At 35.4% G+C, this 25,316-nt stretch overlaps 1 protein-coding gene across 7 annotated transcripts in view; it reads right to left on the minus strand.

The window, feature by feature from the left end:
* Positions 1-25,316, minus strand: part of WDR17 (WD repeat domain 17) — a 65,826-nt gene that overhangs the window by 8,211 nt on the left and 32,299 nt on the right. For 6 of the 7 annotated variants that reach the window (XM_053939881.1, XM_053939884.1, XM_053939885.1 and 3 more), the window contains 21 exons: positions 21,745-21,827; positions 20,763-20,849; positions 19,886-20,050; positions 18,802-19,004; positions 18,516-18,665; positions 18,287-18,417; positions 16,272-16,397; positions 13,935-14,090; positions 13,592-13,656; positions 13,084-13,216; positions 11,752-11,843; positions 10,519-10,618; positions 9,273-9,412; positions 6,884-6,904; positions 5,818-5,929; positions 4,991-5,132; positions 4,801-4,903; positions 3,848-3,949; positions 2,728-2,823; positions 2,377-2,560; positions 539-662 (listed from right to left, as the gene is read on the minus strand). In XM_053939881.1, the coding sequence (XP_053795856.1) occupies positions 543-662; positions 2,377-2,560; positions 2,728-2,823; positions 3,848-3,949; positions 4,801-4,903; positions 4,991-5,132; positions 5,818-5,929; positions 6,884-6,904; positions 9,273-9,412; positions 10,519-10,618; positions 11,752-11,843; positions 13,084-13,216; positions 13,592-13,656; positions 13,935-14,090; positions 16,272-16,397; positions 18,287-18,417; positions 18,516-18,665; positions 18,802-19,004; positions 19,886-20,050; positions 20,763-20,849; positions 21,745-21,827 (2,511 nt within the window). In that variant the 3' untranslated portion in view covers positions 539-542. The remainder of the gene's footprint in view (positions 1-538; positions 663-2,376; positions 2,561-2,727; positions 2,824-3,847; positions 3,950-4,800; positions 4,904-4,990; positions 5,133-5,817; positions 5,930-6,883; positions 6,905-9,272; positions 9,413-10,518; positions 10,619-11,751; positions 11,844-13,083; positions 13,217-13,591; positions 13,657-13,934; positions 14,091-16,271; positions 16,398-18,286; positions 18,418-18,515; positions 18,666-18,801; positions 19,005-19,885; positions 20,051-20,762; positions 20,850-21,744; positions 21,828-25,316) is intronic. The other variant, XM_053939882.1, reaches the window with a different exon arrangement.

A 25,316-nucleotide genomic window follows, 5' to 3' on the forward strand; every position in this document is an offset into this window, starting at 1 on the left:
GATGAAAAAAACACCTACTCTTTAAATTTTACTTTTGCTATAGAACCCTGTGTGTAAAAATTAGTTCAAATCAAAAAGGGGGGCAGTGTGACACAGCCAAAATATTCCAGTCATTCTAAAAAAAGGCTGGACTTGCTGTCAATAAAGTCATTCTATGATTATATATTTAGAAGAAGGTTTATGGGTTTCACAGTTTGCTATCAATATTTTGGTAATATGTAGACAGTTGCTTACTTTACAAAGCATCTATTCACACAAAAATAATTGTCTGATGACAATATTCTTACTAAAAAAAAATGACATGGCTATATATGAAATTAGGCCTTTTTCTTTGGATTATCAAATAACTTTTTTCTTTGGATTCTCAACAAACATTTGTATAGAAATCCTTTTGTTCTCATTTTAAAATTTTCAAAGTTCAAGTAATTGACCTTCAGGAGGAATCAACTACCACCTCTCTGTCCTTTGACAATCAAGGTTAAATCAGCATTAACTCCCAGAGTATTATTTTAAGCACTATAAAGTACAGAGCAAACACCTCATCAAAATGGGTTAAGTCGTATTCCTGTTCCTAATGGTGAAAAAGGATTCACTTTGGCCCACATCAAAGCATCATTCAGTGAAATAGCAGATTTTCCATCTTCAAGAAAGAACACAGGACCCTGTAAAGTAAAAATGTTTGGGAAGGGAGAGAAAAGGAAATTATACATTAATTGTGTAAAGGCCACAACAAAAAGCACATTTTATCTCAGAAGAACATAAAAACCTTGTTTAGACCTATCCACTGTATTTTTTTCCCCACTTAAAACTCTGATAACCTTGTTTAGACATATCCACTGTATTTTTTCCCACTTAAAACTCTGATAACAGCTACATATTATGAATTGAGGGCACTTATGTTCCCAAACATTTCATAATATTTTAATTTTTAGTTTGATGTGTGTTGTTGTTATTTTATATATGCTTGTCAATTATTCCAGAGTTAAACTTAGTTTGAATTAGAAACTGAGGTAACAAGGATTTTTCTTCAGAATACTGTCCATATTTCATCATGTCTGTCTATTTCTGCTGATCTGTGCTTTTTCCTACCCACAAAAAAAACCCTCAATATAATGTCTCCATGAATTGCTTGAAAACAGAGTCTACATACAGTCTACAGAATTATTAGAAATATTCACTATGAAAAGGAAAAAGTACTCATTCATGTGATGGAAGAACAGCTATTTGCTAATTTATTATTTTGACAAAATCTGCTCTCAAAGCTGCAGTTCAATTTCAGTGCTTTCTTAAAGAGTTATGCTCTCCAAACTTACTATGTAAAGCCTGTAAACCCATACAAGTAGACTTCCCTGCTTTAGTATTAACTGATTTTGATTGTTGAGCTGATCTGCATGCCTAAAGCCATGACTCCTAGCATATGCTAATCCAGAAATAAGGATCCTGTAGATGACAAGCTGGCGACACCATATTTGCTATTCTTGTTGAATGCACTATAGCACTGGCAGATTTACATGGCTGTTAGCAAATGTTGGGAGTACAGCCATAGACAGAGACCACTGATCTAATCTGGAACTGTTGAGAGCAAGTTTTCTTAGATTGATGGTGAGCAGTTGAGAATTTTGTTTACCTCAAAAATCCCACTAGCATTTTGTAAACTCCAATTTTTGTCAGAAAACTATCCATCCCTCTTAGTCCCTAAACCACCCTGATAATCTTTGGGCTGACGTCTTACACTGGACAGAGGAAACAGACTCAGCGTCACCTAGGAAAGTAAATTCATACTGAGGCATTGTGTGGAGTCAGGAGTAGTGTTTTCAGAATCTTTCCATTTTCTCTTTATTAAAATAACAAGACATGCTAAAGAGGTGTTATGAGGACTAATGAGTATTAATCATAAAACTCAATGTAAATGATGAATAAATATATTTGAATATGTAGTCTTCCATTATCTAGATTTAATCAGTCATGAATTCCAAGTTTTATAGTATGCATTTCCATAGCGATAAAAATCAAAATCAGAAGAACATTAGTATCTGGTTGAAGACAAATAATTTCCTGGCTTTTATTCAAGCTGTGGTGAGGGAGTAGCCAATAAGATGCATGCACTTTGGACACAACATTTGGCAAAGGAAATCTTTCACATGTAAATTAAAATGTTTTGGATTTGGGAAATGACAACTGTTTGATTGGACAATTCTTTACAAAGCCTTTCTTATATAGCAGATGACACTGCCTGTCACCTTTAACTCTGCTCCTGTGATAACAGGGTAAACCTTTTTCCAGCTAAATGGTGGGAGGGACCTTTGATTTATGGCAACCTCACAAGTAGTCAGTGCTATCAGCAAGAAAGAATACTTCAGCTCTCTGAAACCATACCTGGATCTTTAGCCCTGTCAAACAAGAGGTATGAACATCTGAATGACTAGGAAGATTTGATCCAGTGACACAGTCTGGCCCAACCATTCCTTTCAGAGGCTCCCCCTGCATTCGTGAGACAAGTACTGAATACAGTGCCCTCTGCGATTCAGACGGCGGGGTGCATGGCAACTCATCCATAGGCCTAGGAACATAAAAGAAATTTGGTTTTCAACTTGGCTTCCTAATTTGTGTTAGAACTTAAGATGCGCAAAGCAGTGACATTCAGACTTTACAAAGGGAATAAATTTACAATGAAATAGTTAAATACTACTAGTCTTACTCATGGTAATTTTATATTTTTCCACCTACTTGTTTGATTGTGTGCAAACTCTCCATGCATCTAATTCCTCAGAAAGCTGTTCAATTTTCAAAGGTACAGATACTTCCCGTCTTTTTAAAAGCTGACTGAAAAGGAATGCAAGTAATTAAAGTCCTAATTAGTCCTAATAATGACTATTTTCTTAGAAGCAAAACATGATAGACAGTAGTAAAATAAAACTATTTCTGATTGGATATGGAATAACTATGGAAATAAATTAATCGCTCACAATAGACACTATATTAAACTTCAGTAATACTCATACAAGTTACAGAAGTATAGCTTTAGATTTAAATTTTATTTTAATTATCCCCATTTACACCTTATTTAATTTGCTGTATTTTTTTTAACTTGAGGCCACTCTATTATGTGTTTTTATTTCTTAATATTGTCAACTTTACTAAAATTAAGGATCCATTTTGCCTGCATGTACCACATATGGTAAAATGCAAGTAGAGAAACATGGTTCAATACATACATTTGGACAGCTGTGTTTCACTTGCAGAAAGCAGTTTCAAAGCCCTTGCAGTGGATGCATTTTTTATTTATCAAAATATAATATAGGGGGCAGTTACTACCTGACCTAATTCCACCATCTTTCCTTTGTATTGGTATATCTTAAAAATGTCCTGCTTAAGCATGTAAATTGTCCACCTTAAGCAGGTAAGTGTCCAGTTTAAGATGGGCCAGAAACTAAAATTCTGTGAGTCTTGAAGATATTGGGCAATCCAAGAATGAAACTTTGAGCGGTATTGTTCTCTGGTTCTTTACATAATAAGTAATTGAAAACCTTACAGCCAAAAGTATCACAGAGTCTCAAAGACTGCTTGTTACTTGTCTAACAATATCCATATCAGAATAGCCCTTCTGTAAAAGCTTGTATTTAATCTTGTTATTTCTTTAGTTCAGAAAAGGAAAAAACAAACCAACAACAAACAAATGCTCCTTTTCCCTTTTCCCAATCCTCTTACCAAGTTTCAGACACGAGGATAGCTAAGAGGAAAGACATGTTTTAATTTTTTTGGGATGGGATGTGAAGAAGTGGGCTCAATGTATGGTATATGTCATAATAAGGACTGAGATTCCTCAGAATTAATGACACAGTATTACCTTGTATACTCATACAGTGCAGGTACAATGCTATTGTACTGTCTTCTCATAGCAAGTAAAGCACCAATGTAACCACACAAAATCAGCAACTCATTCCGAAATCTATAAATGAACAATTATCAATCGTCAAAAACAGCAAGCATTTGGAAAAACATTAAACAAGCTCATATTCATGTTATAATTTTAAAACCTAATTTATCCATCCAGCTTTTGTGGAGAATATATGTTTGCTAATTATGCTTACTTTCTGTGTCATGAACTTGTTAAAACAGACTCCATCTGCTTCATATTGATCTCTAGTATTAAAATTTAAATGGCATATACAACGCGATTTTTTAAGCACAATCAAATAGAGTTATACAAACAACATCACTCACTTTTAATGTGATGGAACTCTAAATGTAAATAAAACTGCCCCAAATATTAGTGTAGATTTCAGTTTCACCAAGTTTCCCCAACTTTTTTTCTCCTTTTCATTCTTCACACATATACTTGTGTAGGTACCTAGGCCTAGCTGCAACCATCCATCATAAAGGTGAACCAGAGCTATCCAACTATTTTAGAGTTAATTCTGAGAGTGACAGCCCAACATTCCTTAACACTTTGACATAAAAGCCCACATGATTTGTGATACCACTTCAGCAAACTGAAACCAGAGCTGATCAAAGTGAAGCTCTTCACATAAGACTAATATTGATTCACACATTGTAAATACTCCACAGAGAAAGAAGCAGTAAAATATCTTTTTTTTTTCCTTGCTAAACCTTCATAATCTGGGAGAGTTCACATTCTATTCTCCAGACTGGAAACAAACATGCTTGCTGGAATTTGTTTTGTGTCCCTCTTCTGTTAAACAAAAAAAATTATACTAACAGTGTGCACCTATATATATACAATTGGAAAGATTCCTTTAAGGAAAGTCCCACTTTTCTAAGTCAGGAAAATATACTCACTCACTACACTTAGGCAACATTAACTGTTCAGTCCGTATGTAACTTAAAAGATCAAGATATGGAAAGACTGAGTCTAAAGTCCAATCTGAGCCACACAGTTGTTCTGTTGAAAAATAAAAAGAAAAATATCTCATGAGGAAAGTTATACAGATGACTTTTGCTTTAAAATTGTCTTCATCCAGCTACCTACCTTTCACATACTGAATGCCAACAGGGAGAGCCTTTTCAGGTTCTGTGCTTAACAGATAGTACTTCATTGTTTCAAATACATCCCCCTCTGCCTGCATTGTCTCTGCCACTCGCATACATTCTTCCACATCAGGAAGATTACACTAGAAAACAAATATTTTGCCAGAAAATTACTGAAATGTTCAAACACTTCTCTAAGATGCTGAGAAATACTGATATTTGCACACAACAATAAGAAAAAATTCTCTCTGAAGGAGTCCTTGAAAGACATACCTGCATATAATGCACATTAAGAAAGTAATCTAGACCAGAGCAACACTGGAAAAGGCTCTGTAACTTTAATTTAAGCAGTACCAATTTTCATTACTAGTGTTTTTGTGACGTTTTTACTACTGTTTAATAAATGTGCAGTCTGAGTTGCACCCTAAGGGAGTACATCCAAAGCAGACCTTTCTGCTGCTGAAGAGTGGACATTACAGAAACAAAACAATTCAGACTACAGAAAGCTGATCTGCCAAAACATGATTAGGCTGCACTCTAGTAGGTTATAAATCACACTGACAGGTAATTCTGAAAATCATAAGCTACTTCAGAAAGTAACATGTGTCAGGAAAAGACTGCACCAAGGATAGAAATGAAGAACTAAATTTATTTTACAATACTGAAAATAAAGTCAACAAAGACTAATAGAGGAGAAAAGAATATGTTACATATAAGACGGTAGAGACAAATTCATCCCTGGTTTTATATATCCTTATGTTTTTTGAAGTTAGTAAATAAATCAGTACAAAACCTTATTAGATTCAGGTAAACTCTTCTACATTGTACCTTTTCATGCAGGTCATTTATTTCTGCTATGCATCCAGGATAAAAAGCACATAGTTTTACTAACTGCAGTTTATTATCAGGAATCATCATAAGAAGATCAACTGCTAAATCCCTGCACAAACAAAAGATGACATATTGTTACTCTTGTTGGTTTGTAATAGAAGGAAACAATTTTCTCTTTTACACTCCTTATAAAAGAAGAGTTTACTGAAAAAATACTATTTCCAGAGAAGTGCCAGAAGCAAGCTCAGTCTCTAAGACTATTTTTGCTCAATAAATGAGGCTTAATTATTCATCTTATTGGGAAAGTCATTCACTACTTTTCTGTTGCTTTAGTTGGTTGAATTAAACAGCTGTGCAATTCTTAAGCCTCAGAGCCATCTTAAAGTGAAATGGAAGAATATGTGAGCAGGGATTGGAAAGGAGAGTGGGAACCCTCTAACTTGAGAGAAGAAAAGATGATAATGTGGTTCTGTGTCATGAAACCATCCTCAAAATTCCAGGCTTTTAAAGCTTCATGACATCAACATAGGACATTTCTCGGTCATCCAGAATGGCTTGGTGCTCATGTAACATTGAAATAGAGAGATTATATGGGAAAAAAAATGTGATACTTATTTTCATCCTTCTCAAAGGAAAACTATTTTAGCAAACTGATATTTCTCACATTTTCATAAACTTTTTACCATTTGTTACCCTATCCTTCATACAACAAACAGCTGAAGGGAACGTATAATATTAGGAAATTATTTGGATATTGTTCTATTTAAGTTTTAATGACTGGTTATTCTGTGACTCTTCTATTCATCATTTCTCCTGTGAACCTCAAAACTGACTTGCCCCTCTGTAAGGCTAAAAATCCTACTGATTTCCTCTGGATTTTCAGAATATGGTCCTTAGCTTAAAAATGTTCAAGTAAGCTATTATCCATTATTTGCAACTGCTTTCTATCTCACTTTCAAGTATTAATCACAATGAAAAATTTGGACACTTAGAGAAATTTGAAAAGCTTGTGACTCTATTATGAGAAAAATAAGCTTAAACATTCTCCAAAAAAGCAAAATACCTGTATCCAAGTGATGGGAAGCTAAAAGGAAGATATTGAAATAGTATTGAATGAAATTTTGTATTATTTTACAAAAGAAATATCTGATAGAAAATAATTGAACTACAGCAGCAAATCTATGGGTCAGGTAACCGACTTCAACAGCAAAAACAAAAAAACAGCTTTCTATTTTATGCCTTCTGACAACACAAAGAAACTCATGCCAAAAGGTCTTTAGAAAATCTGTGATATTACTAATGTGTAATAGCCACTTTTCCAAGTTACAGAAACATTCTTTCAGGATCTAGGATATTTCACAAGTTCTTAAGCTATTTTCAAGATCAGTCACTCATATGTACTAATCTTCATAAGGAATTTAAACTTTTTTAAAGTGATTAGAAATTGTCGAAAAACTGAAATCCTATGTTCATTTGAAAAAAAATAATTCAAAGAAGATAATGGCCTACAAATTGTGCTAACTGAAATTATTTTTAAGAATCTGGAATTTTTAAGAAACTGGAATGATTTTTAAGAATCAAACTGAAAACACTGTTGAGTATAAAGATCAAAATGAGGTGGCTGAGTTTACATATGCAGAGCTCAGTATCTCAGGTAAAATATGACTAGCTTTTTCAACAGTAGAAAGTTGCTTTTGACAGTATTTAGGTGTTAAATACAAATAAAAATGTGTCCTTAAACACTCACACATTTTCTCAAGGCTCTAGATTTGGGAAAGTGCGTGAAAGTTTAGTTTTAAATCATTTTTTTGGCTTGATTTTATATTTTAGAGCATTTTTAAAAACAGCCAACCAAAACCCAAGCAACATTCCACCAGTAACTGATTTCTTTATGAATCCATCAGGATCCTTCCGGTATTCCTTTTGCTGTCTACAATAAAGTGCTTTGTTACAGTGAATTGTTTCTGATGGATATCCTTAAGCATAACAACCAGTAAAAATAAAAAGGGAGCCCTTCAAATATCAGAGACCCTTGAACTCCAGCTTCCCTATATGTCATCTTATGAGTGCAGTTAACCAAGGGGATTATGCTGTGAGAAAATCTCTTTATTACAAAACAAAGAGATTCATGAATCTCTGATATTTTCCTACAGAATATAAAAAATATACTGCAATGGCTGCAAATCAGAATCCAGGATTGCAAGGTGTTTAGTACAATGTGTGAAACCCATTGAAAAATCCAGATGTATACTTGGGCAATATGCAGTATACCATTTAAAATTTTTATCACTTATAGACTTTATCACCATGTAGACTTCAGTGTACACATACTGTAAGTTTACATGAATGCCATACCATTATAAGCTCTAATTACAGCCCTGAGATCAGAACAAGCTTTTGTTATGGATCTGGAAAAAAATATACACTGTTTTTTTAACTCCACATCCAGTGCTTCTTATTGGAGGCTACATAAAAATCACCCTTAACAATGAAGGAGCTTCAGACACCTTAAAAGCTGGAGATGGGGTTGCCAAAACAAACCTATTAAGACTGGTGCAATGCAGACATGCAAAACCACTGCAAAATGAAAGCAGCAAGTCACCAGTTTCTTATTTTATCTTTTTCTACAATGCTTCATTGTCTAATGAAAGCTAAATGTTCTGTAGAGAGGAGTTTCTCCCAGGCTACCTCTAGATACATTAGCAAATACTAACTGTAGAGAAAAAATGATCTTTAACTGTTTAAGTACACATTTTCTGTGAAATGTTAATTACAAACTAGTTATACAGCTGCCAAATACATCTTAGAAGGGTTTTCTGCTTTTTCATTGTTAGATAAAAAACAAGAAGTTGTATTCTTCCAAGTAAAACCATTACAATGAGGAAAAGAAAATTTACCACAAAAGGCTTCCCCTATATGCAAGAGAGAAGTTACTTCTGCAGAATTAAATAGAATCCTGTTTCATCCTTAGATCTTTGCAGGAGTCTTGTGTTCCTAACAGCATTAAAAGACAATTCCTCAGACTCACAGTTTTATATTTTTCAATCAAGTACTTAAAAATCATTTCACATATCCTTGAGCTCTTCCTTTTGACTTTTTAACTCAGTTCTAGCCTTACTTTTTTTGATCCAGTTCTTTTTACTCAGTACAAACTAGGACTTCATAAGCTACCTATTGCCCAAGTAGCTAGGGTTTTTTTCAGTGGGTTTCATACTCTGACAATGACTCCTCTCTCATTTACAATGCATACATAATATATTTTGAGATTAAAACAGAACATTTGCATGCCTTGTACTTCAAAGGTCTAATATAGCAATTCTTATTCAAGCAGCAATTTTTATTCTCCCTTTCTATGGTGGTTTGATCTCTACAAAAGTTTCACAATGAAACACCTTGATTGCTTTATCAGGGAGAAAATTTAAAAAATCTTATTTGGATTAAGAAATTCTTACCATGTTATTACTGCCATACATTTTCTTGCTAGTAATTCTAGGGCATAATGTGTTGCTTGTGCTGCACTTTCTCCCAAGACAGTACCCACACTGATTGCCAGCTCCAGTTCATTTCCACGAATCAGGTTTGCCATTGCAAGCTTGCTCAATGAAAAAATGATGTCATTAAGGGGCATGAGCAGTTTTGGGCACTCATCATGTTGAACATATTTTATTCACTTATGACACTTTTTACAGAAGGACAAAATATGCAATAGTTAAACTCAATTATATATATTTTGGGTCTCTTGAATGAGTAAATGCACCATGTGTTAATGTGTTTTTAAACAACCAAATAGATTTCCTTTAGCAGAATCTTCCTTTATTCAACTACAGAGATCACACAAATACAATAACTAAAATACATACTAGGAATCCTGTCTAATCTTAAGGACACTAGCATTCAGAGTGCGTAATTTCAATTAAAGGAGTCTCAAAAACCCCAGAAAACAGGAAAGATTGTCCTGTTCTTACTCTCTCTGAGCATAATCACTGATAGCCATAGCAGAATGTCAAACCATATGAGACTACTATACAACAACTTCAAATATGCCTATTTAGAAATATAGGAGTTAACTGATTCTCAGTTTCTCTCAGAATAGCTCATTGGGATGGAATTATATTTATTTGGGGGGATAGAGGAGGAAAAACATGTTAATTCAGCAATAACAAAATCCAGATAAAATGAGGAAAAGAAACAATTTGTAAAACTACAAGCAAATAAAAAACATAATAAAATGTTTCCTACATGTCAGTTCTATTTTTCTACTGAGGGGTGGGGTATTTTTTTTCCTATATACTTATTAATTTAGACTGCAGATTTGTCAAGGTGGATGAGTGCATCTTTTTTAGCACAATAACTTCCAGTTCTGAATGGGTATTTTGGGTCATCATAAACAGTAACACTTAGATGTATATATCTAAGATACTTAAGTATCTTATATTGTTTAATATAACAAGATATTGTAAATAAAATTCAGCAGCAACATGTTACCTTCTGTGCATGAGAGAAACCTTGAATTTAATAGAATCAAGGGAGTTCTGCTACTAACTTTAATAATAAAACTACCTAATTCTCCATAAATATAAAAAAAATCAAATGCCAAATACAATTTTAGAATGTGATACATACATTTTAAAAAATGTGTAGAGATGTAGAAAGGAAGTAAATGTTGGCTTTTTCATCATTAAAGAAAAAAAAAATTACCTCTATATTTTCAACAGCCAGATGACAACATGCTGCCAGCACTGCACGGCCATCCTGGAAATACCAATCTGCCAGTTCTTTACTGACCTTCTGCAGGAGTCTGCAAGAACAAAAAATGAATTCTGCAAGGTCACTTGAAGGTTGGAGTGCCTTGGGTCTTGATTTATGTAAAATTCACCACATTTGCTTCTGTACCCTAGAAGTTGCTATATTTGGCTCACAGATAATGACACTAGTAGCTTGAAAAATGCAATCTGTTTGAGCTTCATCCACTACTTGTGCTGGTGTATACTGAGGTGGGTCAGTTTCCCATAGTTTTCCATCAGTAGGAAATGTCTCTTCAGATTGACAGAAGGAAAATCAAATATTTGGATATCTAAAGTGTACCTGTAAACTTGACACTAGTACTTCTCTAATTGCTCAAAAACTGCTCATGTAAATGAAGTAACTACACAGCCTCCAAACTGTTTTTGTTACTACAACTATAACTTGATAATGTAATTCAGGGTTTTGAGTGCTGTTCTAGACAATGAGAGGTGCATATTTGTTTTTTTTTTATGAGCCTGGACAATGAGAATCATAGAATCATAAAATGGCTTGTGTTGGAAGGGTCCTTAGAGATCATTCTGTTCCAAGCATCCTGCCATGGACAGGGATGCCTTCCCCTAGACTCGGTTACTCAAAGTCACATCCAACCTGACCTTGAATACTTCCAGAGATGGGGCAGCCACAGCTTCTCTGGGCAACCTGTTCCAATGCCTCACAGTAAAGAATTTTTTCCTAATATCTAATCTAAACCTACTCTCTTAGTTTGATTTTATTTTATGTTATCAGAACCTTCACTGGTGACAAACAGCAAAGTTTCTGGAGGAGATTATGTGTTATACCACGGGATCATAGACACTTGTTAATCTAAATCTACTCGCCAGAAGTTCTCAGTTAATATGCTATATATTTTAGTGCACAGGAATGCATCTTACATATTGAGCAAGTGAAAAGGACGTTTATAATTATAATACACACATATGAAAAATCCATTTTGTGCCAGGAGGCACAATAGGGGAATTAGTGTAGCATCAGGTAGTTAGTAACTCTACTAAGTACTAGAAGATGCAATACTTTGTTGAACTCTACATTGCTGATGCCAAATTAAACCACTATGCTTTGTCACCCTTAATGACTTTACACTCTGCAGTAAAATGAGGTTTATAGTTATAAACTAGAACAACTTACTCATTATAATCATCCGTATTGTTTCCACCAGAATTTGAAGTTCCACTTGTTGTGGAGAGTGGTAACGTCTGTATATTTCCTTCACAAGCTGCCTGGAAGTGAATAAAATATAGATTAATTAATGCAGAATACAAACTGAAGATGAAATGAAATTTTTCTATAACAATAAAAATAATCTAAGATATATAAAGAACTTTCTAAATCCCAGTTATAACAAAGAAAATGTTTGAATGTTTAAACTAATGAACTTATTCATAGCTAAGATTTAGCTAGCTAGTTTTATCTAGCCATACAAGAATTCTACCATAGCAAAAGACTTCTTCCTTCCTATGCATTTGTGCCAGATTCTTCAGCATTTGGATATAATAGATGGTGAAGGCTACAAGCTTGATTTTTACACTCCAAGGAGCAAGCAGCTCTGAGGGAAGAATGAAGTCCACAGATACTTCTCAGCAGGTATACCAGCAAATCTGGAAAGATTTGGCATATAGTGTCTTACAGTAAACTTTTCTTTGTATCTGACAATAATTTATTTCTAACATTAAATACAAAGAGATCAGTGTGGGTTAAAATGAAATCAGCTGACAAAGTGGTGGTTGGTCAAGGGTTGAACTCAGTGATTTCAGAGATCTTTTCGAACCTAATTGATTCTGTGATTTTTTTTTTTTTTTTTTTTTTATTCTTTCACATGCTTTAAGATGTAGCTGGGATAACAGCCTTAAACTTCAGGCCTCAGTTACAAGGGAAGGTAAATCCTGGCATTTTGTTACTCATTATTATCTTATTAAACCTTTGAGACAAAGACTATTCTATGAATTGTAGTAGCTCTGCAATACCTCTCTTACATGAAAAATTAAGATCTTTATGGAGCTTTAACTTGCTTTAAAGTTCAAACACTATAGTTTGAACTATAGTTCAAAACAATCTAAGCATGTGTCAATGTTACATTCTGTACATTATTCAGCTATTTAGCTAAAATATAAAGATGATTTTTCAGTAGAAATTCAGGATAAATCAAATCCCACATGAATTTGACATTAAGGGTAATACCAGCTGTTGAAAATCAGGTTCCATTTCAATTGAAATTGAACACATCAGTTTCATTAGGGTCATTTGATTGCAGTTTAGAAGAATCAGGCTTTAAATCTGCAAACATGAGGTAACTCCTTCTTATGATTTCTGTATAAAAACTGGTCAATACCACGTGTAAGTAAAGACTAGGGCATCATTATTCAGCTATTTTGCCTTTTAAATATGCCTTTTAAATATTCTGACTTACAAGCTAAGAGCTAAATACATCTCCCACACTGGTATATATACTGGTAGTAATACCTGTGCAACAAGTAGAGCCTCTTTAAGCTGACCTCTTGAAGTAAAGAAAGAAACCAGTTTCTTCACATCTCCAGTAGCTATACAGTATGGGATGACATCATCATTTTCTTCCTGAATTAACTGATCAGCTCTCCTAATTAAACAAATGAATAAATAAACAAGAAAGAACCATATATGTGAACAATCACCAAACTTAACTACATGGGATAGCTGTTGAGTGAAGCCGAATAAAGTTCACTGAAACCATCTGCCTTTCCAGACTTACAAACTGTGAATACTGCCCCTAAAGAGTTTATAAAGTTGCAATTTATGTTCAACCCTTTGATTCTTGTACACAGAGTTATTGTTGAAATCCTCCACAGTTCTATCCCAAAGCTTACTGAACAAAAAGTAACATCACTAGAATGCTGTAACAAGAATATCTGGTAATAGTATCCATCCTTCCTACTTGTCTGTGTCCTTTTATGAACTGAAGCTACAATTTGCCATCACATTTTAATTAACTTACCTTTGCATTAACTTCCTCCAATATTTCATTGATACACCAGGTGCAACCGAGAGAGCTTTGTCCCACTAGAAGAAAGCAGTAATACAATTAACTTGATAATTTTCATTTGAGAAGCAACCATATTTTAAATGAGTGTAACTTTTCTTCCATTAAAAATATATTTCTCAAGAGTTAAATAAGGAATGATTTATGCTTTACACTGCATATGTTAAAAATAAGTGGGACAATATTAGTTTTTTGGGGACTTGTGACCCATTCATTGCCTCCCCATCTTTGCTAGGGTAGCTGGTTTTCAGAAACCTTTGTATTTTTTTTATTCTTCAATAGTGTTCTGATATTTTACCTCTCCAAGTTCTACCATTAGCTCACAATATCGCTGAATTTGTCCTAATCTTAAATGTATTTCTGCAGCTTCTTTGAGTCTTTCCTCTTTGCTTGGTGCACCAATACCACCTCCAAATTTAGACATCTTTACTGTTGTCAGTTCTTGTGCCTTGGACTGAGGAAAAAAAAAAAAAAGATTAAGAAGTTTTCTGTAATGAAAAAAGTTTCCTTAAGAATGAACTATTGCTAAATATTACAGCAGAATATAAAGGTTACAATTTAAGAAAAAAATTCTTTAGCAAAAAGGCTAATTGAAGGAGATTTCAATGAGATTACAGTGAACTGTATTTATGCTGTTAAAGTAAATGTGTTAGTATTTTATGGTTCATATACATTTTTATTTATTATCTTCCTATAATAAATTATTTTTTTTATTGTCATATATAATAATCATTCATCCAGATGTCCCTCATAAAAATCTTGATATTTTGAAACTTAAAAAAAAAATTGTGAACATAAACCATACAGGGCTGAAAATTGTACATATTACCATTATAATAATGTCCACACAAAGGAGTAACAAAGACATTAGGCTTAACTGTTAGACAATAAGCTCTGTGATCTGACCTGTCATGCCCCATTAGCCTTATGGCCAAAAAATTATTTATATTCCCAACTTCTGCAATTTTTATATTAGTTGGGAAAATAAGACTAAATTTCTTCATCTGGCAGAGTCTGAGAAACAGGCAGCAACAGAATTATATGTACAGGCTAAAAAAAAACCAACACAGGGAGATTCCCATTTCAAGAATTCTCAGTTGAATTCTATCATCAAAGCACAATGATAGCTTTTCGTTATTCATGACTTTGCAGTACCATATATGGAAGATGGAGAACAAATTTTGAACATTCTTCACCAAAGTAAACTGCCATGTAGACCAATGACAGCTCCCAAGAATCTGTTGGTTTTTTTTTTAATACATACTATAATAATTTTTTTCCTCAGCACCTCTATATTTTTTTTATTATTTACATGCTGAAGTCTCCAATGCATCCTCTCTGTGTACTAAAAACAGAAAAAACAGAGCTGCTCTACATCCTTACTTCATCCTGAAATGTATAGGTGCTGCAGTGCCATTATTTAGTTTCCTAAGGAAAAGAGAGTATTAGCAGTCCTTAACAAGCAGTCAGCATTACCCTACCCCTTACTTTCTCTTAAAGCTTTCAAACAAGATTGTGTCAGCAAGAAGGGGAAAAAATGCTTTTAATTAAAGTGAACACTTAATCCGGTGTTTGAATGACCAGCAATTACTGTAGTTACTCTAGGTCACTGGAGTTACAAATGCATGAAATCATTTTGCAGGGGTAAACAGACTGCTGGCAATGCAGAAGTCAATATTTAATGTCTTCTCAGGCTAACTGGCTGAAAAAACTGTTTTTTTGGACACATGGACACCCAAACAGAGCTTCATAGGATTAGCAGAGCAGCTGCTATTATTACAGTTAACAACACTAATAAACTTTAATCACTTGAGAGTCATAAGGAACATAGGACACTCTAAAAGAGCCTGTGATTTTACAAAAGAGACAGCATGTAACAGCAAGCAACAGGTGATACCTGGCAAGTATTAGCCCTGGGGCTGGAAAGTGCATTCCCTGATTCATACCAGTAGATCATCTTTCCTCTATTTACAATCCAATCATTAGAATATGGGATTCTTTAGTACTCCTACAAACTTCCTGACAGAATGATGAATCTTCATATTCTACACAAACTGTGTATCTGGTTGCATATTCATAAATGCAGCTACTAATAAATTTATGGCCTAGTACTTGATTTTCCTTTTCTCATCCAAGTCACTCAAGCTGCATATCTGTATTAAGGACAGTTTCTTGCCATTCCTTCTTCTAGAGAGCTACAGAACATATTTCTGCTGACCCTTCCTCATTTTCAGACATTAATTCCTCTAACTGTGCATCTGAACATAGCTACACACTTCATGTTTATACAAACAAATAATTTGACTTTACTGGACATAGAAATACAGTGTATATAAAAGGCAAGGCAAATCACTTCATAACTGAAACTGTAGTGATAATTCCTTGCAATTGCTTTTGTTTTGAAAAATGCTTTTCTAGTTAATAACTGTAACCTAGGATTTTAACACTAAGTATGGATGATACTATGTACAGCTAGATACTATTTTAAGACTAGTATTGCAGTGAAGAACTGGTATTACACAAATATCTTTGGATGAAGTTGTGAGCTTTTGTAAAGCATTGAATGTTATTTTTAAATAGTGAAATACTATATGGACTAACAACCATTTTCACATACTGTTTGTGCTTCACTTACCAGTCTAAATCTAATGAGGTGTTTCATATGCATAATTCCTTTGCAGTAGTTTTGTGGAAGCAAACTGTCATCCTGTCCCTTTATTACAGCAACCAAATCCCATAAATTTTTGCTGCCTCCTGGAGGCTAAAATTGTTAGGGAAGAGTTTTATTACAGTTATGTTCAAGAGAGAAACAACTTCTAAAGATATTGGAAAACATTAATCAGTCAACTCCAAGAAATACAATTTCAGACAATTTCAATATTAGAACCTTTATTATGCAAACATGAGTTAGTTCAAGAGACTACAAGTCCTTCAGTCTTCTTGAAGGCTGTAAAGATACAGTGAGATCCATGAACATACTAGGTTATGTGTGGACATAGCTGAGGGCTCATAGCTGAGCCATTAGTTTTCCCTTTTGCTCTCAAATAAATACAAGCTATCTTGTGTCTCCTGCTGGCACAAACCAACAGTCAGCTGCTGCCATGCAGGAGCTCACCCAGGACTTGTTTACTACTTTCTGTAAAACAAAGGTATGGGCCAAGTAGAAAAGGGCTTCAAGGCTTTAATGTCACAACCTGGTTTACTATCTTAATAGTAAATTTTAAAATAGACACATATAGTATAACAGTATATGCACAAAATAATTTTTTAAAATAAATTTTAAGCATTTCTATTGGTCTAGCCTTTGAATCAACCCTTCTGTAGAAACAGGACAACAGTTTAACACTGAATAACTCTAGAAGAGAGTGAGTATTCAAAAGCTTAAAAAAATCATTAAACCTTTGACCTAAAGAAGCTTTTCTAAGAATAACAGGATCATGAGTTTAGAAGTCCAATTATTTCTGAGCTGGTAAAAAGCATAAAATCCTACTAGGGAAACCTTACCCCCCACCCCCCTCCCAAAAAAAAAAAACCCCCAAAAAAAAAAACAAACAAAAAAAAAAAAAAAAAAAAAAAAAAAAAAAAACAAACTAAAACAAAAAAAAAAACCAAAAAAAGACTACTCTCTCTTTTTTCTGTCCACTAAAACTCTTATTAGACTCCTCATTGTTTAGCACAATACCTAATTTCTGGACTCAAAAAGCACTGACCATACCTGATCAAAAAAGCTTTTGTTCTTGGAAAATTAAAGTATTCTTAAAATAGTTTTACTGTCAAATCAACAATGGAAATCAAAATTTATAACTTCTGTAAAACAAGGAATTCCATAAATATATTTTTAACAAAAGAGAAAATGTCTAAGTTTGAAATTGAGAAATATTGTTTCATCATTTCTAAATTATACACTTCAATGTAGCTAGAACTCAAACCAAATATTTTGGATGAACTAGGTCTTTTTAGATCAGTGTTTTGATTTCAATTACAACACTGTTTGACACAAGTTCCAGCAGTAGTAGAACCTGTAGTTCCAAGCAATTTTGTCCTTGTCGTACCTCAAGTGCAGCTCCTATTCAGGTAAGAACTCGCAGGATTCAATATTTTTTAACTCATTTGCACTGACAGGCTGCAATGACTTATAGAAAACATTACTATGCAATGGAGAAAAGTCAATAGATGGATACTGAGGCACAGGTCATCTGGATCTACAGTTCCTAAAGCATAAAGAGCAGTTTGGGCACAGACACTGGGGCAGTTCAAAACTTATCAGTAATGAGGGTATTCTTTTAAAAACTCTAATGCAGTTTGATTAAACACATAATTTAATTTTCTTCAATAGCAAATTGCTGTCAAATTAACCTTTCCTATAGAAAATAATATTATTTCACTAATTTAACTTTGCAAAAAGCTGGTTTCTTTTTTGCAGTGCTAAATTAGTGAAATTTGTTTTTCACAACTGACAAACAATTCAATCATGGACATTTTTATATGCCGACCTGTTAAGAAATGAACTTATTTCTGCCTATTTTCTAAGCCCCCTTCAAGAAAGAGAGAAAAAAATGGTAGAGAAAAAAGAAATCTCAATTTTGGAGATTGACTTCAGAAAAGAAAGTCATGCACATTGACAACATCCTTAATTTGAAGAATACTTACTGAAAAAAATTCTGAAAACCACCTTAGTTTTTTTCCTTGAGGACTTCCTGACAATTTTTCCAACTCTTGTTTAATATCCCTGGAAACTTTACCACACAGCAAAGGAGGAGCTCCACACTCCACAGCGCGATCTAACACACACAAAGATTTATATATGAAATTAAACCAAAAAGGAATAGGAAGATTAACATAAAGAAAATTAAAACAATGGCTTATGTGATTTGCTTACCTGTATTGCCAATAATGTCATCCCAACATCTGTCTGTTAAGATATTTATTTGTAGAGGGTTTATAAGAGGTGTCAATGACCAGAGTCTCACAGTAGAATCACGAGAGCAAGATGCCATAGTAAATGGACGACTAGGATGACACGTTAATCCTAGTAGAGGGGATATTTAAAAGTGTAGTCAAATAAGTTTATCTAATAACCTGTTTGATTAAATTACTTTATAAATTTTAAAACATATTAGAATGCATTTCAATACAGAAATAAAACAAAATTTGAAAGATATTACCATATACATCTGCACCATGATCATAAACTGTGTCTAAACATGTTCCATCTCTTGTGTCCCAGACTCGAATTGTATAGTCCCAGCTGCCAGATATTAGAAGGTAAGGAATTTCAGGATTCCACATCAGTCCACGTACTGGAGCTGTATGTCCACTAAGAACATTTATACAAGCATCTTGTGTATAATCCCATATCCGAACGGTACTGAAACGGGATAAAAGAGAACAATCTGCATCAAATCACCTATTGAAATATAATTATGTCCCTACTTCAGCAATATTTTAAGCTTCAAATTTATCAGAATATTTATTTGCATCAAAACAGGACTCAATGAGTTGTAGTGAAAAGGGCTAAATCTGGCTGGCGACTGGTCAGCAGCAATGCTCCTCAAGGTTCAGTTCTAGGGCCAGTCCTGTTCAATGTATTTTATTGTCAAGAAGTTTGTTATCAAGTTGTCTCCTGTCATGAATTACTACACTATAAACTAATAGATTTTGCTTCAAGCATAAACCTCTAATGAATGATAATGGGAAAGCAATAAAAGGCAATACTCCAAACATTACAAAATATCTCTTACAAAAATATCTTGTATACTCTGCAGGGAAGTGGCTTAGAATCATAGAAAAATGCTTCCTCCAGCTTACCATGCACTGATGTGTTCTCCCTGAAAAGCAATGGCACCAAACCAAAAAACAGAAGTATCCAATACTCATTAAAATTCTCTACAGATTCTACTTAAGTATACTTTTGAAAAATATCAAATAAGAGCAGGTCTTGCACTTGTTTCTTCAGATGTAATGTGGTATCCTCCTTGTGATATTTCTTGCAGTAACAGTATCAGGCATTGATCCTACTTTTGTGAAAGCATATGGAAACTTGCACTACCACAGCAGTTGTGACAGTTTTAGGTAATGATCCTGCTGCCCAAATACTACATAAAGATAAGAGCAAAGCTAAAACCTGGATCTGAACAAGGCAGAGATTTAGATTATTAAGTATTGGCAATACCATTACAAGTAAAGATGTAAGTTTCTCCAATAGTCCTGCTTGAGGTTTAAGTTTTCTAATAATTCAGAAATACTCACCCATCATCAGAGCCACTGCAGAGGATTCCTTCTCTGAGAGGAGACCACCGTACATGAAACACCTTTGCAGTATGTCCAGTAAAAACTTTCAGTGGTTGATCAGAGCTGGTTGCCAAGTAGTAAACACGAACATTTTTATCCTCACAACCAGTAGCTATCATATCTCTGCAAAACAAAAGCAGCAAAATCCTTGGTCACAGAGATGATGAATGCTTTTTTAAAATTAAAAAAAATATTATGTGCAATTAGCAATTTTTTTTAATAGCAAATTTTTGCTCTTCCATCTCTTCAAGATGTAGCTATGAATAATCCAATCAAAAAAACTAAATCAGAAAAAACCTGTTAAAGATCCATTAGTTGTCATGGGGAATATATTTGCACTCGTCTGACTATGCACCCAATACACAACTATTATTAAATTGAATTACTGTATATTTTTTTTTTTTTACAAAAAGCTCTCAAGTCATTATTAGGAATTATCTACAAAATTTACAATAATCACAATGTATTTAGTTGTCTGCTACATTTTCACCTTAGTAGTCATTACAAGGACACCAATCTACACCCCCCTTTCCTGGTATTGAATATCTGCTTTTTGTCTGCTTTTTTCCCCCCCATTATATATTCAGCTAAGTAATTTTTTTTTCTCTGATCAACATAAAACGATCCTCCTTTGAAAGTTAAGAAAGTTCATGGTGGTCAATGAAATATACTACTGGGAAGAGAGAGCTGCTATAGGTATATCCTACTTTGGAAGAGATAATTTCAGTGTTCACTATCACAGTGAATATCACATTCTAGCTAACTTTGTGTTACTTTACTGGTAATCAATTAAAATACTAAATATTGTCAATTTTTTGCATTACTTTTTACTTACTTGTTGTTTTGACTCCAATCACAGCCAAACACTGCAGCTGGATGTTTGTACTTGTGAAGAACATTGCCATCAATGGTTCGAATAATACTGAAAACAGTTATAATGTGATATTACAAGGAAAAATACATTCTGGGTAGTCTGTCCAAAATTAAGTTTTATTCTGTGCAAATAAACCAGAGATCAAAAAGATATACACAAATAATAGGAGAAACAGCCACCAAAAATATCAGCCCCTCAATTACAACATTTAACTGGATGTTGATTGTACATCTAACTTGACTTCAGTATCTATGTTTCTTCAGAGGGGCTTTAAAAATGTTCACTGTGGTACATCTTTCTTATATCCTCATAGTCCAGAATCAAAGTTGTAGTCGTGGCTTTAAGGCACAAATAGATCTTTATGAATTAAAAGGAAGTTGATAGTTTTCTAGAATTTCTGCCCATTATGTTCAAGCTGGAATGACACAGGTAGCAGAGGAAACAAATGAAGACGGATTTTTGAAATGTACTGAAACAAAATATATGCAAAATTGCTTTCAATGGACATTCATGCATTTTTAGAAATGAGGTATTATACTCCTGTGATAGTGCACTTGTAGTTATTTCCTTCTAAAACAGTACATTTTAGTCGTTGAAACAAAAAAAAAAAACAAAAAAAAATTTAAAATTAAGACAAGTAAAGTTGGATGGCTTTTGAAAAATGTCCTCTAGAGATAAGAAATCTAGAAGGATATTCCTGTCCAAATAAAAATCAGTATTTAGTTTCACTATCAGCGTGTCTTAGACACTATTCCTTTTGAAAACATTTCCTTTATTTTTTTTCTTAAAATCATAAAAAACATACCCTAACAAGTACAGAAGAGTAATATAATTTTTCTTCAGTAAGAAAAGTTTTAAAATTAATTACTGAGAGTACTGTCAAAATTTATTTTGACACTTGAGAAGTGCATTTATCAATTTTTTTTCTTCCAATAACACTCACCAAAATCCATCACTGCTGCAGGTTGCTATTCTTTTGGAATCTTTATGACTCCAGGCAATGCAGAAGATTCCATTCTTTCCATGCTTCAAAAAATGCAAAATACCTATCAATAAGAAATAATTCACCCCTTTTTCTCTCATCTGTTGACTCATCTTTTTTACTTTATTCTCCTGTGGGCTTCAGCCCTTTTCTCCCAGTACAGTATACTGTACAAAACCACATTATAATGAGTACCTGATGTTTGAGAGTCCAAGTTCAAAACATTGGGACTGTGAAGATAAGTATTAAAACTGCTATAGCCTCCAGGATCTAAGAGACAAAACCTGAAGAATGAGGAATACATAACTATATAAACCTGAAGTTTAAATAAACAACACTGTGGACAATCAAGAGGGACCTTTGGGCCTTGGGATGACTGCTCAAGGGATGTGAAGCACAAGTCGTGTTCTCTTCTGTCCTGCCAGTTGCAGGAAATGATGTGGCAAGAAACAGGAAGATCATGCAGATGAACAACTGGACTTGATGCTGGTGTTACCAGCACAGTTTTGGGAGTTTTGATCACGGGTCAGTTTATACAACACCAAGCCTGCTGGCAAAAAATGGGGTCCAGTTGTCTCCAAAGAGAAAAAGGATTGTAGCTCAGGAGTTCATAGCGCTCCCTGAGAGAGTTTTAAACTAGTTTGGAAAGAGACCAGGGCCAGGCTTGCCAGAGAGAATGTGTAGGGATGGAGAGAACAATAGGAACCACTCTAGTAGCATTAGGAGGCTGAAGAGGCAGTACCTGGAGCAAGCACAAGCAGCCAAAGACATAATCACTAGACAGGACTATGGGACCCTTTGCACCTCCACTGGGATGTGGAGAGAATCAAATACTTCTATTAGGTGCCTGTACCCCAACACATGCAGTATGGGGAACAAACTGGATGAACTAGAGATCTGTGTGCAGACTTTGACTGCACTGTGGTTACAGAGACACAGTGGGATAACTGTCATTACTGGAATGTTGCCAAAAAAGGCTACACAATGCTTAGGAAAGACAGGCCAGGAAGTCACATGGGTGGAATTTCCCTCTGGGTGAGGCAACACTTAGGATGTATCAAGCTCTGTCTTGAGGTGGATGATGGGCAAGTCGAGAGCTTATGGTTTGCATAAAAGACTGTTGTAGGTGTTTTCTATAGGTTGCCTAATAGGTAAAAAGAAGTGGATGAAGCCTTCTACAGCCAGCTAGAAGCACCCCAAAGTCACAGGCACTAGTTCTTGCGGGGCACTTTATCTACCCTCACATCTGCTGGAGAATCAACACAGTGAAGCACAAACAGCCCAAGAGGTTCCTGGAAAATGACAACTTCCTGTCACAGGTAGTGTATGATTCCACAAGGAATCATGTGCTGCTTGAATCTTTTACTAACAAACAGGGAAAGCCTTGTGGGAGATGTGAAGGTTGGGGGCAATCTTGGCTGTAGTGACCATTGAGACTGTGGAGTTCAGTATCAGGCAAGGTGGAAGCAGGGCAGCAAGTCAGATACAATCATGGACTTCAGCAGAGCTACCTTTAGTCTCTTCAGGGATTTTCTTTGAACAGTTCCATGGGAACACACCTTGCAAGGAAAAAGGGTCAAAGAGAAACAGTTGATATTCAAGGATCACTTCCTTCAGGCTCAACAACAATGCACCCCGATGAGCAAGAAATTGGGGAAAGGGGGCAAGAGATCTTCATGGATGACCAAGGAACTTTTGTCATTACTTAAGCGCATGTAGGAAAAGCACAGGATATAGAAGCAGGGTCAGGCCACTTGGAATTAGTACAGAGAGGTTGGCAGAATAAGTAGAAATGAGATAAGGAAGACAAAGGCTCATCTGGAATTAAATCTGGCCAAGGGTGTCAAGGACAACAAGTAGTGCTTCTTCAACTCCATTAATAACAAAAGGAAAACCAAGGATAATGTAGGCCCATTAATAAATGGAGGGGGGACCCTGGTAGCAGAGGATGAAGAAAAGGCAGAGTTATTGAACACTTCTTTACAACAGTCTTCACTGACAGAACCAGCTCTCAGGAATCTCTGACTCAAGGGACCAGCACAGAAGAATGCTGGAAGGAAGACTTTCCCTTAATCAAGATGATCTTGGTTAGAGAACACACAGACAAATTTGACATCCAGAGGTCCATGGGCCCTGACAGGATGCACCCACAAATACTGGAAGAGTACCACCACAGTGAGGCTGCCCATGGTCATCTTTGAAAGACTGTGGTAATCAGGAGAGGTGTCTGAGGTGAGTACTGTAAGAAAGCAAATGTCACTCCAGTCTTCAAAAAGAAAGAAGACCCAGGGAACTAATAGCCAATTAGCCTCACCTCAATGGATGATGAGGGGAGAGCAGTGCATATTGCCCACCTTGACTTCAGCAAGAATTTCAACACTGTCACAAAGTCCTCATAGTCAAACTCAGGAAGTGTGGACTGGGTGAGTGGAGAGTGAGGTGGATTGAGGACCAGCTGAACAGCAGATCCCAGAGGGTTGTAATCAGTGGCACAGGGTCTAGTTGGAGGCCTGTCACCAGTGGTGGCCCTCAAGATTCAATATCAGTCCCCGAATTGTTTAGCTTGCTCATCAATGACTTGATGAAGGGGGAGATGCTTCCTCAGCAAGCTGAGTGATGACAGAAAGCTGGGAGGAGTGGCCAATACCCCAGAGTGCTGTGTAGCCCTTCAGAGGGAACCTTGGCAGGTTGGAGAGATGGGCAGAGAGGAACCAGCTGAAATTCAGCAAAGGCAAATGCAGGGTCCAGACCTTCTCCACAGAGCTGCTTTCCAGTGTATTAGCCCCAGCCTGTGCTGATACATGAGTTTATTCTTTCTCTGTGGAGAAGGTCCTAGGAGTTCTGGTGGACACCAAGCTGTCCATGAGCCAGCAGTGTGACCTTGTGGCCAAGAGGCCAATGGTGTCCTGGGATGCATTAGGAAGAGCATTCAGCAGGGCAACAGAGGTGATCCTACTCTTCTACTCTGCCCTGGTGAGGAATAACTGGAGTATTGTGCCCAGTTTTGTCCTCCTCAGTACAAGAGAGATATGGAACTTGTCGAGAGAGTCCAATAGGAGTCAACAAAAATTATTTTTCTTACAAGAAAAGACTGAGAGAGCTGGGCCTATTCAGTCTTGAGAAGTCACAGCTGAGAGGTGATCATCAATGTCTGTCAGTATCTGATGGGAGTGTGCCAAGAGGATGGAGCCAGGCTCTGCTCAGTGGTGCCAAGCAAGAGGCAATGGGCAGAAACTCATGCACAGGAAGTTCCAAATGAATATGAAAAAGAACTTCTGTATTGTATAAGTGACCACGCACTGGAACAGATTGTCCTGAGAGGCTGGGGAATCTCCCTCTCTGGAGATATTCCAGAACCATCTGGATGCAGTCCCATGCAAAGTAGTCTAGGATGACTATGCTTGAGCAGGGAGGTTGGACCTGATGACTCCCTGTTGTCCCTTCCAGTGTTAATCATTCAGTGATTCTGAATAAAGGTTAGTTATTTGTTGGAATAATGAAGTATATGGGCATGAAAAATTGTGATATGAGAA

This window comes from Vidua chalybeata, chromosome 4 (genome assembly GCF_026979565.1).
Source record: "Vidua chalybeata isolate OUT-0048 chromosome 4, bVidCha1 merged haplotype, whole genome shotgun sequence".
NCBI lineage: Eukaryota > Metazoa > Chordata > Aves > Passeriformes > Viduidae > Vidua > Vidua chalybeata.